The sequence below is a fragment of the Periplaneta americana genome, chromosome 9 (genome assembly GCF_040183065.1).
Source record: "Periplaneta americana isolate PAMFEO1 chromosome 9, P.americana_PAMFEO1_priV1, whole genome shotgun sequence".
Lineage (NCBI taxonomy): Eukaryota > Metazoa > Arthropoda > Insecta > Blattodea > Blattidae > Periplaneta > Periplaneta americana.
In genome coordinates this window covers 51,174,071-51,192,180 of record NC_091125.1, presented here as the reverse complement: position 1 = coordinate 51,192,180, position 18,110 = coordinate 51,174,071, and the positions used below count along the sequence as shown (strand labels likewise).

Genomic DNA, 18,110 nt, shown 5'->3' with positions numbered 1-18,110 from the left:
TTGAGACCACATAATTGACACATCACAACCGCACCAGTTGGTGTCAAAATTCATAAAATCATTCTTTTTTTCAGTGAAATGCATTTAATTTTCCTGTTGTAGTTGTGGTATGGAAAGCAATTTTTTAAGGTGTTCTGGAGTTTCACAATGTTTAACAACTACCCAACACATTTCGTGAGGTAGGGATACAGTTACATAAGCTGTAAGGGGTATAAGTGCCGTCCTTTTTACAGCCTTCGGGGACTGTCTACGGGATAAAAATATGTCCATACAACATAGGGTCAAAACTCTATAGTTTTCTCAGAAAAAAATATGTCTTTCCTTATTTTATTTGCGTTATACTGCTTATATCGTTAGTAAAATTACAAAAACAATTACATCCGTAGATATATCTAGCAAAGAGTTAATGTTAGTTTAAATAAATATTTATCTTCTATTACATTTTCGTGAAATTAAATAATACATGCTTAAATTTGTTAATATTCTGGTGTGAGAGACGTGGCAAAATGTTCAGCAGGATTCATGCAGCTGACAGCATTTTGCAGAGACGTAAAGCTCAGCTGAGTTCAAGCTCCCTGTCCATTGGTCTCCTGCCGAGCGAATGACCGTTCAGTACAAGTATTCAATAAACTTACAATGTCATTCACAGTTCAGGAATATCATGATATGTTAATAATTTATAGAGAATTCAAGTGCGTGCGGCAAGTAGGATGTACCGTCAATGCTTTTCCGCAAAGAAGGGTACCTAATCGGCGAACTTTTATAGCAGTGTGTCAACGATTAATAGAAACTGGGAGTCTCTTACCCCGTTTCGAAAATCACACAACCAGAAATTTTTTAAAAAGTGATACTGCTTTACGGAAGCGGGGAAGATTAAAATTTTGCATTAGAAAAAAGTTCGTGTGATTTTGTGCAGTAAACCATTATTGTTTATTTTTAGACGTACTGTACAATAAAAAAATGGAGAAATATTGTTAAATGAAATGGTAATTTACCATTTATTAATGAGATTGAAAGTTTGTATTTGCTGCTCGTATTATTTAAACAACAGTTGGCCTGGCCTTACAGCTCCGTTAATATTGTGGCCTATCTTTCTTGTCTATATATCTTATTAAAAATCCGTCTGTGACCAGCAGTTACGTGTTTGTTTCAGGTGGACGATGATGTGGAAACATTTCTGACAATAGACGAGTACAGCATGTATAATGAGATTTGGCAGAATTTTGATCCAGATTGTACACAATATATTCATTTGGACCAGTTGTCAGAGTTCCTGGATATGCTTGAACTTCCACTGCGGATAGGTAAACCAAACAAGTTCAAGATAATATCAATGGATATTCCCATTTGCAAAGATAATCTCATTTCTTATGAAGACGTTTTATCGTCAGTCACGAAGAATTATTTAAACATTGAAGACGACTACTATGATTATGAATATTTAGGACTCAATTCTACAGCAGTATCATCAACACTTTGGAGACAACGTGAAAACTACTGCGCTAAAGTTATACAAAATACATGGCGGAAACACAGACAATATTGCCGAGATGATGGCTGTGATGATTCAGATGATTCGCATACCGATTACCGTCAGGCAACTGTTTTCGTTGAGAGCAATGAATTTGTTGCCAGTGGCAATAGTCACGTAATGATCAATCCAAAATTGGTTGTAACAACACCCACTCCAACATACGTCTGAGCTGAGTAATGCATGAATTCGTGTGATGCCAATTTGTCTGTTGAATATAAATTAACCAACAAGCTCATAATGGTACATAAATATTTTATATAGGGAAGAATTTTTTCTATGTTAGTTGTCATTTGTGTAATCATATAATATTAACAATTAAAAGCAATAAGTAATTAACTGGCAAATTTGGTTATTATTTACTTCTTCAGTTTTGATTACGCCTACATGTTTTACCATTACGAGATTGCACTGTGCATGATCAACTACTACTACTACTACCTGTAAAATTTAAAAGCTTACGTACTTACAGTACGATCATTTAGCCCTGACAGTCGCCGGCGATGTGCGCCTACTGTAGGTCAGGCGAGTCAATGTAGTTACGCCAAGGGATGTATGGGTTATTCACTCGCTCGTCTTCGAAGCGATCGGATGTCATGCGTGCGGTATAGCGTTGTGTTTCCAATATAATTAAGCTGTACTGCATTCCTTTACCGACCGCTCGCCCTTATCTCTACTCAGGAACTCTCCTCCTGCTATTACATTCCCTCTTTCGCGTCGCTGAGCTGTCAGGACTAAATAATCGGTCTGTATTAATTTGTACACCATCTTCTTCTCTAGGTGCAACAACTATTCATTCCAGAGTTTTGGCATTCTCAACAATGGACTTCCACTTTCTCGTAACCTGCATCTTGCGTGTCCAATATTATTTGTACACGGAGGGTCTTTTATAGTGTAATGTCGGGATTTAGACCAAATGTCTCAAGAATAAATTTTATTAGATCTACGTATCGGGTAAACATAGGTAATTTCGTGATAATTTCATGAAAATTAATTTAAAATGCAAATGTGTAAATATATCCTTATTCAGATTTTTTCATCTAAAAGACGATAATTTTCTGTACAAATCTGGAGACATAAAAGAGTGGACACGTTCTTGAAAAAATGACAAAAACCACTTTTACAACTTAAGCTAAAAGGTTGGTTATTTCGTGATAACCTTGGTAATTTTGTGATATTACATTGACTATTTCGTTTATATGACGTCATTCCATTTTCGACCAATGAAGTGTAATGTAATTTTGAATTCCAACCAATCACAGTCACACTTTGCGATAATTTTTGCAGCTAGAATTATCGCTATCAATTTATCGCATGGTCGTTCTTTTGTTTAGTCATTGTCGCCAACTGTTTTTCCGTAAATTGATGATCATGAATACATTAAGATACAACTACACGGTTAAACTTTTCTTTGAACATTAAAGCAATGAATGCAAGATTAATATTTAATATTAATTAATATATTTACGCAGTGAAGACGTTTAAAACGGCGCACAATATAGACACAAAATCTTCATACATCTTAATTTAACGTACATTTCAAACTTCATTCTTTCAATATTCTTCCCACATTGCATGCATACGTGATTGTAATATTGAACTGTGTAGATGCAGTTTTAGTTCCGTTACACACTACAGCGAGAATGCGTTTGTGGAGCTATAAAAATGCTTTCCTGTAGCACGTAGTAACGGTCGAAATAAGGCACAGCTGACACTGGTCCTGCTCACACAGGTAACCTTACCTATTGTAGCCTATAAAATACATCTTCATCTTCTAATTCCATGTCCATTGTAGGCTATTTGAAAAAATTACATTCCTTCATTCAGATTAGATAAATGCGTTTTCAACAATTCTTCATTTAATTAATGTATTAATTAGGTTACTATAATTATATTATAAAATTTTAAATTAAATCATGATTTCAGCAGATAATGAAAATGTATTTATGTTATAATAATAAGAGAAAAGTGCAGTACATGTAATTAACATTGTTAAACCTGTATTTCGCTTTTCGCAATTGGCATTACTGAATAATTTCGAATTTCTTTATTGCAGTAATCGATATTAATATATTTCAACATCACAATGTCTGAATAGGTTAAGTATTCGTAAATGTACAATTATTAATATTCTGTGATCGAATTTTAGGGATATATTATTTACATTTTTATTTTATTCACGAAGTCTGAGATTTCCCAGATAAATCCACTCGCTTCGCTCGCGGGTTTATCGGCAGATCTCAGGCCTCTCGTGACATTACTACAGATAATTTCGTGAGAGGTAGAAGAATTGTGGAAAAATTAATTAAAATTAAATAAAATTCTCATTTATTGTTACAAGACTTCGAACATAAAAATTCCGTCTAATATTCATAGCAAGAAAACATAGAAATACATATCAACACATAATAAGAATGAAATCAAAGTAAAAATTGAAATTGAAAAGGGATCTTCTTTGCCCTGAAAGGGTGAACACTTTTATTACGGACTTTACTATAGTCTATTACTAGGGTAACACCAAAATTAATGCATAACATTTGTTTAAAAATTATAGTTTTGTCCTACAGAGTTGCTATTTTCACAGAATGTAGATACATCCTTTATGAACAAAATGTCACTTTTCCACATAATCCCCGTCCATTCCAACTACCTTACGTAACCTAGAAACGAGGGCCTGTAAACCAGCACGGTAAAAGTCTGGATCAATACGTCTGAGCCACACTTTAGCAGCGTGCACAAGGGAGTCATCTTCTAACCTCGTTCCGCGAAGGGATCCTTCAGTTTACCAAAGAGATGGTAATCGCACGGTACCAGTTCAGGACTGTAAGGCGGGTGTTTCAGTGTTGTCTATCCGAATTTTCTGATCTGGTCCGTGGTCTTGTGACTGAAATTATGGCTGTACGTTGTCGTGCAATAGCAGAACATCCTGCTTCTCCCGATGTCATCGAACACGACTCAGTCGAGCTTGAAGTTTCTTGAGAGTTGCCACATACGCGTCAGAATTAATGGTGGTTCCGTGTGGTATAATGTCCACAAGCAAGATTCATTCTGAATCGAAAAACACAGTAGCCATAACTTTTCCTGCCGAAGGTGCACTTTTCAATTTCCATTTCTTTGGTGAATTTACATGATGCCACTTCATTGTCTGCCTCTGTCTCCGGTCCAAAATGGTGGAGCCATGTTTCATCTTCTGTCACAATTCTTGCAAGTAAGTCATCTAGCACTTATCGTTGGCACTTAGCATGATAAGAAATCAAATAGAAGCTACACTGAACCCATTGCGTCCCCCTTTTCTTTTTTGTTATCACATCTTATCTTCAGATTCCTAAAATTCGTATTGTAACACAATTTTTAAAATTGTATAAAATGTAACGCTTAATACTCAACAAAATTTCGCCTCAAACAGCTAAGATTTCTATCAGTAAAGCTAAGCCTATATGGCGACTATAGCTGTATCTAAAATTCCAAAAACATTTCCTAAAATTTAATTAAGATATAATAAATCATTGTACCAAATATCATATGCTTACTTTTAGTAATAAGCCTGTAATGTAATTACAAATATCTATAAAATTTGTACGCCTGAGAAGTCGACGCTGACTTGCTCTCTCCTAACATAAAAGCTCATTGAAGCAGCTACAATAGTCACACAAAGCGTAGCTGTATGTTTCTGGAAACCGGAAAACATATGCAATCCCTTGGCGGAAATTTGAATCGCGTAACACCATTGGTTAGTTCAAAAAAGAGCAAAGAAAAAGTATCACGAAATAACCACTGCCACGAAATTACCAATGTTTACCCTATATAATGTGCATTGTCCATGTAATCTGAAGTCTTAACTCCAATTTGCTGTAATACTAGAGTATATCATAGTCATAATTATTAGACTATGAATTCGAAATCACGGGATTAGATAAAAATAATAAATGTAACGCAGGCAAACCAAAAATAAAGGTAACATCAATTATAAATATTGAGCGAAGTGGCTCAATTTTAAAACACTAGACTTACATTCAGGAGGCCTAGGACTAGTAGGTTATTTTACAACGCTTTATCAACATCTTAGGTTATTTAGCGTCTGAATGAGATGAAGGTGATAATGTCGGTAAATGAGTCTGGGGTCCAGCACCGAAAGTTACCCAGCATTTGCTCATATTGGGTTGAGGGAAAACCCTGAAAAAACCTCAAGCAGATAAATTGCCCCGATCGGGAATCGAACGAACCCGGGCCCCTTGGTTTCGTGGCCAGACGCGCTAACCGTTACTCTACAGGTATGGACTGCATTCGGGAGGTTCTGGGTTCAAATCCTGGGGCTGACAATCGGATAGGGATTCTTAGTGGTTTCTTCGATTATAATAAACTAGGAATATAATTATTTTAAAAATACATGCCGGATTGGTTCTCACTTCATTTACAACAGAGGTACAAATACTGGTTAACGAGACCTCAATCCATAACTGTGCACGATGACCGACAGATGGCGGCGAAATGGAAGCCCGAAGTATTAACAATGTTCTATTTCCACAGACAGACACTATGTAATCTCGAATATAAAAAGAATATAAATAAAATCTAAACAAAAATTATCACAAATCTAATACAACCGAACCCAGAGCAGTATTTTATAACCAGCATGCTGTGTATTGCAGTGATTTTTAATAGCGGGAATTTGATTCTGCATCATTCCCCAGGAGTGCCTAGCCTTTATGCCACCACTCTAGCGTCCTCTGTGCACCATGTGAGCAAACTATACACCTACAAGGGCATTTATTATTATTATTATTATTATTATTATTATTATTATCATCATCATCATCATTATAAAGTGTAAAATAGGAAAGATTGGAGAATCATTTCATCTTCCCCACTATTATCAAATAAACTCACAAAAGCGGGTTGTACTATTAGCCTATGCCTACTCCGAATGCATTGTTTCTGTAGATATACCTGAAACAAATAACGTGTGCGATATCTTCCGAAATGGACGTTCTGAAGTAGAGACAAAATAATAACGGGAGATATATATGAAATCTCCTAGATTGCATGACTCGTCTGTATTCTTGGTATGTAATTTAATGGGTTTTAGGATTTGTTAGTACCACAGCTTGTCATACACATTTGAATTTATATAACCAAATTTATGTAATACCGTATATAAAAGTCTATGCGTGTATGCATGTATTGATATCTGACCCCGGTAAGAACAATGTCACAACTCAAAAAACCGAACTTTACAGTATAACGAAAATAAACTTGACATTTTTTTTATGAAATCAAAGTGCGAATATTTTAGAAAGAACAGTTAGTGCAATATGTACCTTCGATAGTTAGGAATTGAGTTACTTATTTTATATATTTTAAATACCTTTATATTCTTCCAAGGTTAGAGTAAACATGTACTTTGAGTTGTATAACTTTTGTCGAATAGAATGTGAAAAATTTTTAGTTGTGCCCTTGTATCGATAACACTGGTAAAAAAAATCGAGGTACCAGGGAAGTTGTAATGAATATGGGGTATTTTGGTGATGCTGAATCCGAATCTCCCATTGGTTTTTCCAAATTGGCTCTAGTTTTTAAGATACAGAGTGTTCATCAAAGCAACCTTATATTCTGACATTACCCGTCTTCGTTGACTTATGTGGGGGAATCTTTCAATTTTTTTAAATTTCGGTTTAATTGTTTATTGTCGTGTAACATTATATTGTGTCAAATTAAATATTAAGTTCTCATTTTCTATGTTTTGTTGCAATGAAATATGAGTTCTTTACGATGAGGTTGCCTCACTTGCCCTGATGAGCTCTGTTATATGTGTGGTGAATACACTACGTTGAAAAATAGTAAGAACATCACTGACTTTGTGAAGCAAATATGTTTGGCATATTTTGGTATTCATCTTAGGGACAAAGACAAATCTTGGACTCCCCATAAGGTTTGTAAAACCTGTGTGGAGTGTCTATGAAAGTGTACAAAAGGAACAAGGAAAAGTTTATACTTTGGAGTGCCAATGGTATGGAGAGAACCACGAAACCACCACGATAACTGTTATTTTTGTCGCTAATATAATTTCGCGGGATATCAGCCGAGTTAAGATTTTGGAATGCTCGAAGCTTTGGAGCATTCCAAAATCTTAACTCGGCTGACATCCCGCGAAATTATATTAGCGAACCAACGCCGAGAAAGCCTCAAATCATACATGTTATTTTTGTGTTTTGAGTGTAAAATACTTCAATAAATACAAGAAATGGAAGTGGGAATATCCTGATTTCAACCAGAAGACATCGGCAAATACGTGAAAAGCTTCAATGCGTGCTGTTATACAATGGGAATCGCTATGTATCTATTCCCCTTGTCCACTCTACAAAACGTCATGAAGAATACAACAGCATGAATATGGTACTGCAGAAACTTCGTTATCATCAGGACGGGTGACATATTTGTGTTCATTTGAAGATGGTCAACACCTTGCTTGAGCAGCAAAGTGGCTACACAAAGCACCCATGTTTTATCTGCATGTGGGATAGTAGAGCTAAGGAAGATCATTGGGGAAAAGGTGACATAACCTTCAAGAAAATATGTGCCAGTTGGTGCAGCAAACATCATACATGAGTCTTTGGTTGGTAGGGACCAAATCATTCTCCCTCCGCTCCATAAAAAGCTAGGCCTCATGAAGCAATTTGTTAAGTCCTTGGACAGAAATTCTAATTGCTTCAAGTACATTTGCAGATCCTTCCCTGGACTCAGTTGTGAAAAACATAAAGCAGGAATCTTCAATGGTCCTCAAATTCGCAAGCTCACCAACGATTCAGAATTCAGTAAAGTCATGATTGACATTGAAGCATCTGCCTGGTGTAGTCTTGTCTCTGTTGTAAGGAACTTCTTGGGCAAACGTAAACAAGAGAATTAAGAACAATTGGTCCACAACATGCTCACAAACTTTCATAATTTGGGGGTTAATATGAGCATAAAAGTACACTTTCTCCATAGCCATTTAAATAGATTTCCTGTCAATCTTGGTGATTTCCGTGAGGAACAAGGGCAGAGGTTCCATCAAGACATCCAAATCATGGAGGAAAGTTATCAAGGAAGATGGGACAGTCACATGATGGCAGACTACTGCTGGAATCTCCAACGCGACTGTCGTGATCACTCACATAGGAGACAATCATACAAACTGAGTTTTTTCACGCAATAATTGTGAAGACTATAATGCTTTCTGTAATGAACTGAATCCAATGTCACTATGTATTTCATATGTTTACTTTGTGATGATTTGGTGTTGTTTTCATATTGTTTGTGAGTAGATTAGACCTTTCAAGCTTATTTTTCTGTTTTTTATGTTTTTCTGTAGGACTTAGAATATCCCAAAAACTAGAGCCAATCTAGCAAAACCGTTGCCATATTGTGATTCAGCATTCTAAAGTCAACCTGTTTATGTGCATTCTATTACTGCATACAAACTTAAGCCTACAAGACGTCCTATTTTTGATATGGACTTACGTATTTGTTTTATATTAACGACGTTAATTTTTCAAACAGATAATCGAAATTATTCCCTTAGATTCTTATAAAATTGTTACAGAATTCTTGATCTTTTCCATAGGTACAAGTAGTACAGTCTTCGTACCAGACACTCAACAACTATGGAAAGATTTAATTGCGTAATGGCGTAATTTTCCGGGAAGAAAATCTGACTGCAAAATGTTTACACGGTGTTGGTAAAAAGTAATAAGTTGCCAGTGTTAAAAGTCAATTTTGAGTGTCATGGCGTCAGAGGAAAATGTAATTCGAGTCACTTACGCTTTGTGCGGAGAGGCTATGGTTCAAGTGTTAGTGTGCTGGTCTTCCATCCAGGCGGCCCGAGTTCCATCCCCGGCCACGGGGTGATGGAATTTGTGGTGGACAAACAGACGTTGCAGAGGGGTTTTTCTCAGGGTACCACCTTTTCCCTCTATCATTCCAACAACACACTTCACTTCATCTACTCTTATCATTTATCATTATCATCTTCGTTTCTTTCCCTCATTTAGGGCTTATGATACAGTGTCGGCTGCGGACTGCCGCTGAAGTTGGGACCCCGCACTAAGTGGTCATCAGTTGCTGGTGGTAGTGCTATGTGCCGTGGGCTCTCCAATGGGCTCATGATACCTCGGGGAAAGGTAGAGGGATTCATTAGGCTGCAGGGGAGATCGAGGGCTGGCCGAAGGGGATTCTGTGGAGCGGGACGACATTAGGGCACATACATCATTCCATCCCGGGTAGTACAATGGACCTATTCATGTGGTCTACGTGTAAGGGCAGTCCTGGCCCATGCCCTTCCCTTTATGGAAGTACAGTCACAGTCTAGTATACAATCACGAAGCTCAATATGTAGGGAATATACATCCAATGACAGTTGAACTTTAGTCCTAGCCACTAGGACCGCTACTACCGCACAGTCTATTGTTCCTAGTACTCTCCGTTGCTAACCGCTTGGAGCATTGTATCGCGAGAAATGCAAAAAAAAAAAAAAATCACATCAAGCTTCGTGACTGTATGTAGACCGTTGCTTACGAGATTATACAAGCTGGCGCATAGCACGATCGAGAGTAGGTCTCTGAGAGTCATGACAATTTCTGCCGCTGCACTAAGAAATGTTGAATAGTTCCATTACTAAGCATTGTGTATCGTGAAAATAGTTTGATTAATTGTGCATTATTGATCGAGTACGAAAATTATAAATATGCCAAGCATATTACAGTCTTATTTGAGATTTATTGATGACTTGTTATGCAGATTTTCAGCGTCATTTAATGGAATTTACAATTTTGTTTCCCAAAAGTCTGAATTTGTTGAATTAAAATTTTGCTTCCAAAGTACATTCTATTTTAATGTATTGTATTTATTAACATTCCATGGTATCCAAACATGCTTACAGCTAGAATATGGAATAAGTCAAAAAACTTAATACTATTATAAAATCTTAATTTATAGTCACAGTCTAGATGAAATATATATAGACGAGATTTACAATATAGTCTACTAGTACAACACAAAGTTCTAGTATCAATTTCATGAAGTGTTATTGAATCTCATGAATTCACCTACAGAATAGAAGGCGTGAGAAATTAGGTACTTCTTTAATTTGGCCCTAAATAATTTTATGTTTTGGGTTTCATTTTTTATATCGATAGAGAGGCTATTAAAAATTTTTACTGCCATATAACGCACTCCTTTTTGATAGCACGATAGGCTTGCCGATGGAGTATGAAAGTCATTTTTTGACGTGTATTTATGCTAAGAACTGTTGAATTAGTTACAAAGTTTTCACGATTACATACGAGGAAGATTATTGATGAAAAGATATACTGACAAGCCATGGGCATTATTTGTAGTTTTTTTAAAATAGCCCTACACGATTCCCTAGATTTGGCACCTACTATTATTCTAATTACTCTTTTTTGTAATAGAAATATATTGTTACTATCTGTGGAATTTCCCCAGAATATTATTCCGAAACTCATTACCGAGTGGAAGTATGCAAAGTATATTGTTTTTAAGGTATTGATATTTACTATCTTTTGCATAGATCTAATAGCAAAACAAGCTGAATTTAGTTTGGGGGTAATTTCTTTAATATGATTTTTCCAATTTAACACATTATCGATTTTTAAGCCAAGAAATTTGGTTGTTGTTGTTTCTAATAGGGATCTATTATTAATTATTGTGCTAGAAATTTGCGACGTTGAATTTGGACAGGATTTAAATTGAATTATGTTAGTTTTGTTACAATTTAATACTAATTTATTGACTGAGAACCAGTCACATATTTTAAACAGAATTTCCTCTGTTGAGGATTGGAATGTGTTGGAGTTATTGGCTGTAATTACTATACTTGTGTCATCTGCAAATAATATGGGATGACCTACATCTTTTATTAGGGGGGCAAGATCATTTATCTTTCGGTGTTGGACCCCGGACTCATTTCACCGGCATTATCATATTCATCTCATTCAGACGCTAAATAGCCTAAGATGTTGATAAAGCGTCGTAAAATAACCTACTAAAAATAAAATAATAATAAAAAAGATCATTTATAAACACTAGAAAAAGTAGGGGACCTAATATTGAACCTTGAGGAATTCCATACATTGTTCATATGGTTCATTTACTTTGGCAAGTTGATTGTTTTCAGTTCCGTGTTTTTCCTTCAGATTTCGTTCCCTCTAATTTGTTATAATTGCTGAAAGTGAACTACCGGTTTCTGCTACTTTCAGACATTATTATTATTATTATTATTATTATTACTATCATCATCATCAAAATCAAATTAATATAGTTCTTAGCTTGTCTTGCCTTACGGCAATCAATAGCGTTATTCGAGGAAAAGAGTATGATGTACCATCATCATTTATAGTGGCGAAATATTCCACGACAATTGTTAATTATTACTGCTGAATACTGACACACGATTTGTATTATTTAGGATACAACATACGCAGCAATGCGATTTTAATGTTGAGAATGCAGAGTTTAGTGTAACGTACTCCCCTCATCCTCCAAGCCAAATCAAATATTATTACGACATTACGAGAAATAGATAGATAGATTAGATAGATAGATTAGATACGATTAGATAAGATAAGATAAGATAAGATAAGATAAGATAAGATAAGATAAGATAAGATAAGATAAGATAAGATAAGATAAGATAAGATAAGATAAGATAAGATAAGATAAGATAAGATAAGATAAGATAAGATAAGATAAGATAAGATAGATAGATAGATAGATAGATAGATAGATAGATAGATAGACAGATAGAGAGACAGACAGACAGACAGACAGACAGACAGACAGATAGATAGATAGATAAAAATTACTACAACTATTCGTTGTGATAAAGTACAATTATCACTGCATGGTGTACCGAAAATTCTACTTTATGTTTTCATTAAATTGACATGTCATGAGTGACGACAGAAAACAGCTCAGGGGAGCGAGATTCAGACATTACTAAAAATGAAATGGGGATCGGGGAGAGCAGATGCTCATGTGCCTATGATCGGCAAATTCTAAAAAATATTGTCCCTGAGATTCCTGATATATTTGTTTATGTTTTGGGAAATGGTCAAATTCGAAAACAATTTCTAATCACATATATTACAGTCTAACTTCCTAATTAATTTTTTCTAACTCCTAATTTAAAAACTGTTTACACACACTAAAGGTCCCGCGCCGTGGCGTCGTGGTCTAAGGCATCCTGCCTAGGACTCGCGTTACGGAATGCGCGCTGGTTCGAGTCCTCATGGGGGAAGAAATTTTCTCATGAAATTTCGGCCAGTGTATGAGACCGGTGCCAACCCAGCATCGTGATGCACTTGGGGAGCTACGATAGGTAGCGAAATCCGGTTGCGAATGCCAGCTATAACGGCTGGGAGGATCATCGTGCTAACCACACGATACCACCATTCTGGTTGGATGATCGTCCACCTCTGCTTCGTCATGTGGGCGTGAGGCCAGCAGCCGGCTGGTCGGTCTAGGCCCTCCACGGGCTGTAGCGCCACGGATTATTATTATTATTATTATTATTATACATACATACTAAAATATCATAGCATTTGCTATTACTATCCACTACTGGATTAATCTTGCACAGGATAGGGACCGATGGTGGCGTGCTTATGTGAGGGCGGTAATGAACCTGCGGGTTCCTTAAAATCCATTTGTAAGTAAGAGGCTAATCAGCAGGCTTATTGGATATTTATTTCACCGCTGCAAGTGTGCAAGAAAAATCGCACATTTGTACTAATCATGTATTGTGACTGCTGTTTTCTTTAGTAAAAATCATAACATTTCAAGTCAATGAATTTTTAAAAAAGAAAGGGATAAGTTAGGCCTACTTACAAATGATTAAATTATGGAGTCAGGGAAATGGAAGATAATACAGTACCTTAATTCATTGGAATAATAATAATAATAATAATAATAATAATAATAATAATAATAATAATAATAATAATAATAATAAATGAATGAATATGTGAAAAGGGTAGACTACAGTGTTCATGTAAAATATATTAAGTTTCTTTCATTATTTCCGAAAAGGTACGGTGTATGAATTGAACAACAGAAAGGTAGTACCTTAGTTTATAATATGTAATATCTTTTAATATCAAGACTGACAGCCTTTTATTGTAATATAATTGAGACGTAGAAGTTTGGAAATTACGTCTATTGACCATAAAATATTGTACGAAGCATTCAATAAGCAATGGTGAGTCCTTTAAATGCCCCAAATGTTAATGTCATTTAAGTGTTCTGCTATGAATATTTAGTCTAGAACAGCGCTCCGAGCGGTGGAATTGGCATTACGAGGGAACCACTTCAGATTTGTATTTCAAGCGCTATGCGCCAGCTTGTGTAATCTCGTAAGCAACGATGTAGACGCAAGAAGAGCTTGCCACGGTAAACTGCGCGAAGTTTCGGAAACGTTCGGGTGCACAAAACTTCGCTTTGATTCGATTGGCAAACTGTCTACAGTTCTCAGTCGTCTGCTGGCTTGATGTTTTTAGTGAGATTTATCACAGCGCATGTAACGTAATCTAAACCTTGTTGTGGAGTAACTAATAATATAACATTGTTGAAAATACAGAAGAACGAAATATGTAATCGTGTAATAATTTATAATTGACGTTGTAATAAAACACTAATATTATGTGATTTTATTAAAATGTTCCGATAACTAGGGTACTATGATCGGTTTATTTTAATCTGTATATACTACTTAGTTTACGAGCGGAGCCTGTTTCGTTTTTCATAAATTTATGAACGTTATAAATAATTCCCTAGCTTGACTGTCTAACGTTTTATTAGCACTTCCTAATTTAGAGCGAAACGGAGGGCATTGTTAAGTACATAGAATGTTATACAGAACTCTGTTATTTAACAAACACACTTTGAACTACATAAAACTCCTGATATCAGGGATAAAACGCAGAATACGTAACGCAAACGCTAGCTTCTATCCGCTCTGCACAGCAACACTCCACGATACGAACAGTTCAAGACCGCGCTTTCGAATGCACCCTGTAATCAGCATTAGGTGATTCATAGCAGCCTTGTAAAGCTTCGTACAGATATGCGCTCCGAAACCCGTAGCGCAACCACGTCCCGCGCCAAGTTTACACGGGACAAGGCTGCGCTCGGTGGTTGCGCTGTTATGTTGCGAGGTGAACTTTTCCAGTCCGCGCTGGAGTCCGCAACACTACGGCCCAGTTGCACCAACCCTTGTTAAATGTTTAACACGTGGTTAAGGCAGTTTAACAGTAAACTTAACGGAAGTGATGTTTTATAAACTGTTGTTACTGCTAACATCATGTTAAATCCCACTGTTAAATTAACATAGCATACTCCCGCAGTTAAATCCTTAACGTCCTGTTACAGCGTGGATCATGGCTGCCAGAGAACATGTTACACGCCGCGTTATTATATCAAGATCTATTTGCAGTGAAAACAATTAGCTGCAATCACTACTTCGGCATTTTTAGTTATTCACAATAGATACGTTCATAAATACTAAAATGATTCAGATTAATATTAGCACTGCATCCACAGTAAAGAGAAGATATGTGCTTATTAACGTAAGCATTTCTGTGATTATTATTTGGTAATAATACTCAGATATAATTTCAGATTTTCAAAACGGTATTTCTTTATTTCACTGGTTTAACAGTTCACATGTAATTATGACCAATGACGTGTGAAGATATGTTAGATATATAAGATATGAAAATAATGTTAACGCTTATTCAGCATCACAATTATTTTCATTTTCTATTGGTTCTATTTGATCCTGGATAATTGAAAGAATCTTCGTACAAATATCAATTTTGAGAGTGAAAGTACCACCATCAGTTTTCAAATGTTCCACTGTATCTTGTGCATGACTCGTCTTAGCATTTCTTTTAATATTTTCATAACATTGATTTGTTTCATAGTTTGCGTTTTCACATCCAAATGGCGATTGAAAATATTGGGTTAAAGAGACCCATGCTTGTTCCTTTTTCCTAATGAAAGTTCCATCACTACGTTTGAGTTCAATTACATTCATATAATTGTTAGATCTACTAAAATAATTATATGAGGCTATCAAGAGCAAAACTCGCCTTATCCAAAATTAAAAAAAAATTAGTTACATATAATGTTGTACTTCTTGCAGTTATCTACTGATATAGTCGGTTTGTGCAAATCTTGTCTAATTCCTCTTCCATAGAGTTCAGAAAACTACTATCAAATGCAAAACTGTCCATATCCATAACAGTGGTACGTGCAAAACCAAGTCTGATCCATCTAACAATTTAGAGCAAAACTCTTCTTATCCAATGTTTGCTGTACTACCATTAAGAAATATGAAAAGCAAAACTCGTCTTATCCAACGTTAAGAAAAAAACAAATTTCTACCCTCGATAATACTATTTTGGCAACTCTGCATCGAAAGAGCTTAGAGGTGGAGACAAAGTGTCAAAAAGAACAACAGTAAGAGAGAATTATCGGTCAGATCTGTGTGTGGGCAAGACCATTTTAAAACGTGGAAGAAACTTAGAAATGCTTTCTGCAAGGAATCTGAATATAGGTATTGCAGCAAAGGAAGAGAAATTGAAAGATGTAGTTTATTTATTAAAGAAACATTTTGATGAGAACTAGGAGGACAATGAAAATCTTGTCTATTACAAAAATGTAATTTCTCAGAATACTACAGCAGAGGAGGATGTATTTTGCAATAGTTTGCGGGCCACGTTATGCATGATGTGTATTTATGAAGAATTATGTCGTGTAGGCTACTAGGTTGACTGCAGGGGCGTATACTGGTTAAAGGGTTTGGGCTACCGCTGACCCTATTATTACACAAAATATATCTAACAATTACTTTAATTTTAATTACTATGGTAAAACTAATAATACAAAATTATTACATTATGTTATATTATAAACTTTTTCTTTTGTAATTTCCTTGGGCTACCGCCGGTAGCCCCGGTAGCCCGCAAAATACGCCCCTGGGTGAGTGTATGTGTAAGTGTAGTGTAGGGAATGGGTGAGGATGATGATGGTGAGGAAGGAAGAAGGGGAAACCCGGTGCCGGCACGTAGCCTACTCTGCCGAGTAGCATCAAGAGGGCCGCCAGGCTTAACGTCCCCACCCGACGGACGAATCACTATCACTATTTAAATGAAAATTTCTGACCCCGCCGGGAATCGAACCCGGACCGGCTAGCCCGGATGTAGAACTTGCTACTACAGAACTAACTCGGTGGGTAAAATTTGTATGCATTGAAACATAACATTTAATGGAGAATCGGAATATGTAAATTTTAATAGAGAGTATCATTTAAAAAAAAATTAACTTTACTGTCACACCCTTTATGTCTGAATATCTAACTTTTTTCGAACACTGGTGTCATATTGTATGGTTTATCTCCAACAGCTTTTTGTATAAAACTTTTTTTTGTAAAATTTAAGAAGTTATTAGCAATATTCCATACTTATTGTTCACTCTGTTTATAAAAGAGTATATCAACCAGTAGCGGCCCGCGGTTATAAAGGTTGGCAGTTCTGCATGAAAAATAGTGTATTTAGCAAACGCAGCTGTTTATTGCATCTAAATCGGATAACGCGTGTAATTACAGCCCCTTCTCGAAGTTGACTGTGCACCCGAAATTGTACTCCAACGATCCGCGCGCCCTACCCACTACGTGCGCTACACCTCTCCCACCTGGTACAACTAGTTACGTAGTGGAGATGTGCCCCACACATTGATACCTGAATGAACAACCATCAGGAACTTTCTATCGTTCGAACGCTTTTAACTCTTACCGAATTTCTTTACGTCAACTTTTCTAGCCTATACCCGTACCGGCAGACGGAATTATAAAACAGAGAGCTGGAAGTTCCTACAGACTTGCAATAAAGTATCGTAACTTGACCAGTTTGTGAACATGTTTGTTGCATTATTAAATTTAATTCGTTGGCAAGAAATGAGCTGTGGGACACAATAAAAATTCTCCGTGTTTCCCACTCATTACTTTAGCCCCGCCATTAACCAGCACAATTAATTCATGTTGTCCAATTATGACTGAATTTCCGTTAAGCCTATATTCGATTAAGATAGTTTGCATCAAACTTTCAGCGTTATGTTTTGGTGGCAATGAAGAGAAATTTCCAATAATTTTATTGCTATCCAGCAATTAATTTTGAATTGTTTTCGTAGTTCCTTTCAATTGTGACGAGCCCTACAAATGATCTTTGGAAGTTTAATCTAAAAGTAGAGTAAAATCAGTCAAACCCCAAAATATACCGAGGTTTGTTGAATTTCCTGATTCAGCAAGTCCTCGCATCGCTAATTCAAATGCGGCATAGAATTTCACACAGTTAATTATTTTAGATAGACCATATCTCTTTTTAGAAACATTTCCTTCTTGGTTCTGAATGTTAATCCAATACGCAGAATCAAGCTGTGTTAGAATATTTTAATATCGTTAACAGTGACAAATCTGTTTGACTTGAAATGGGGTTCCTAGGGCTTGAGGCTCCAAGCCCCTGGGACT

The 18,110-nt window shown here is 36.1% G+C and overlaps 1 protein-coding gene across 8 annotated transcripts in view; it reads left to right on the top strand.

Annotated features, from left to right (window-relative positions):
* LOC138705920 (sodium channel protein PaFPC1-like) overlaps window positions 1-1,869 on the top strand; it is a 120,588-nt gene extending 118,719 nt beyond the window's left edge. For 6 of the 8 annotated variants that reach the window (XM_069834691.1, XM_069834692.1, XM_069834693.1 and 3 more), the window contains one exon: window positions 1,154-1,869. In XM_069834691.1, coding sequence (XP_069690792.1) covers window positions 1,154-1,702 — 549 coding nt within the window. In that variant the 3' untranslated portion in view covers window positions 1,703-1,869. The remainder of the gene's footprint in view (window positions 1-1,153) is intronic. The other 2 variants (XR_011333859.1, XM_069834694.1) reach the window with 2 other exon arrangements.
* Window positions 1,870-18,110: the final 16,241 nt, after the last annotated feature.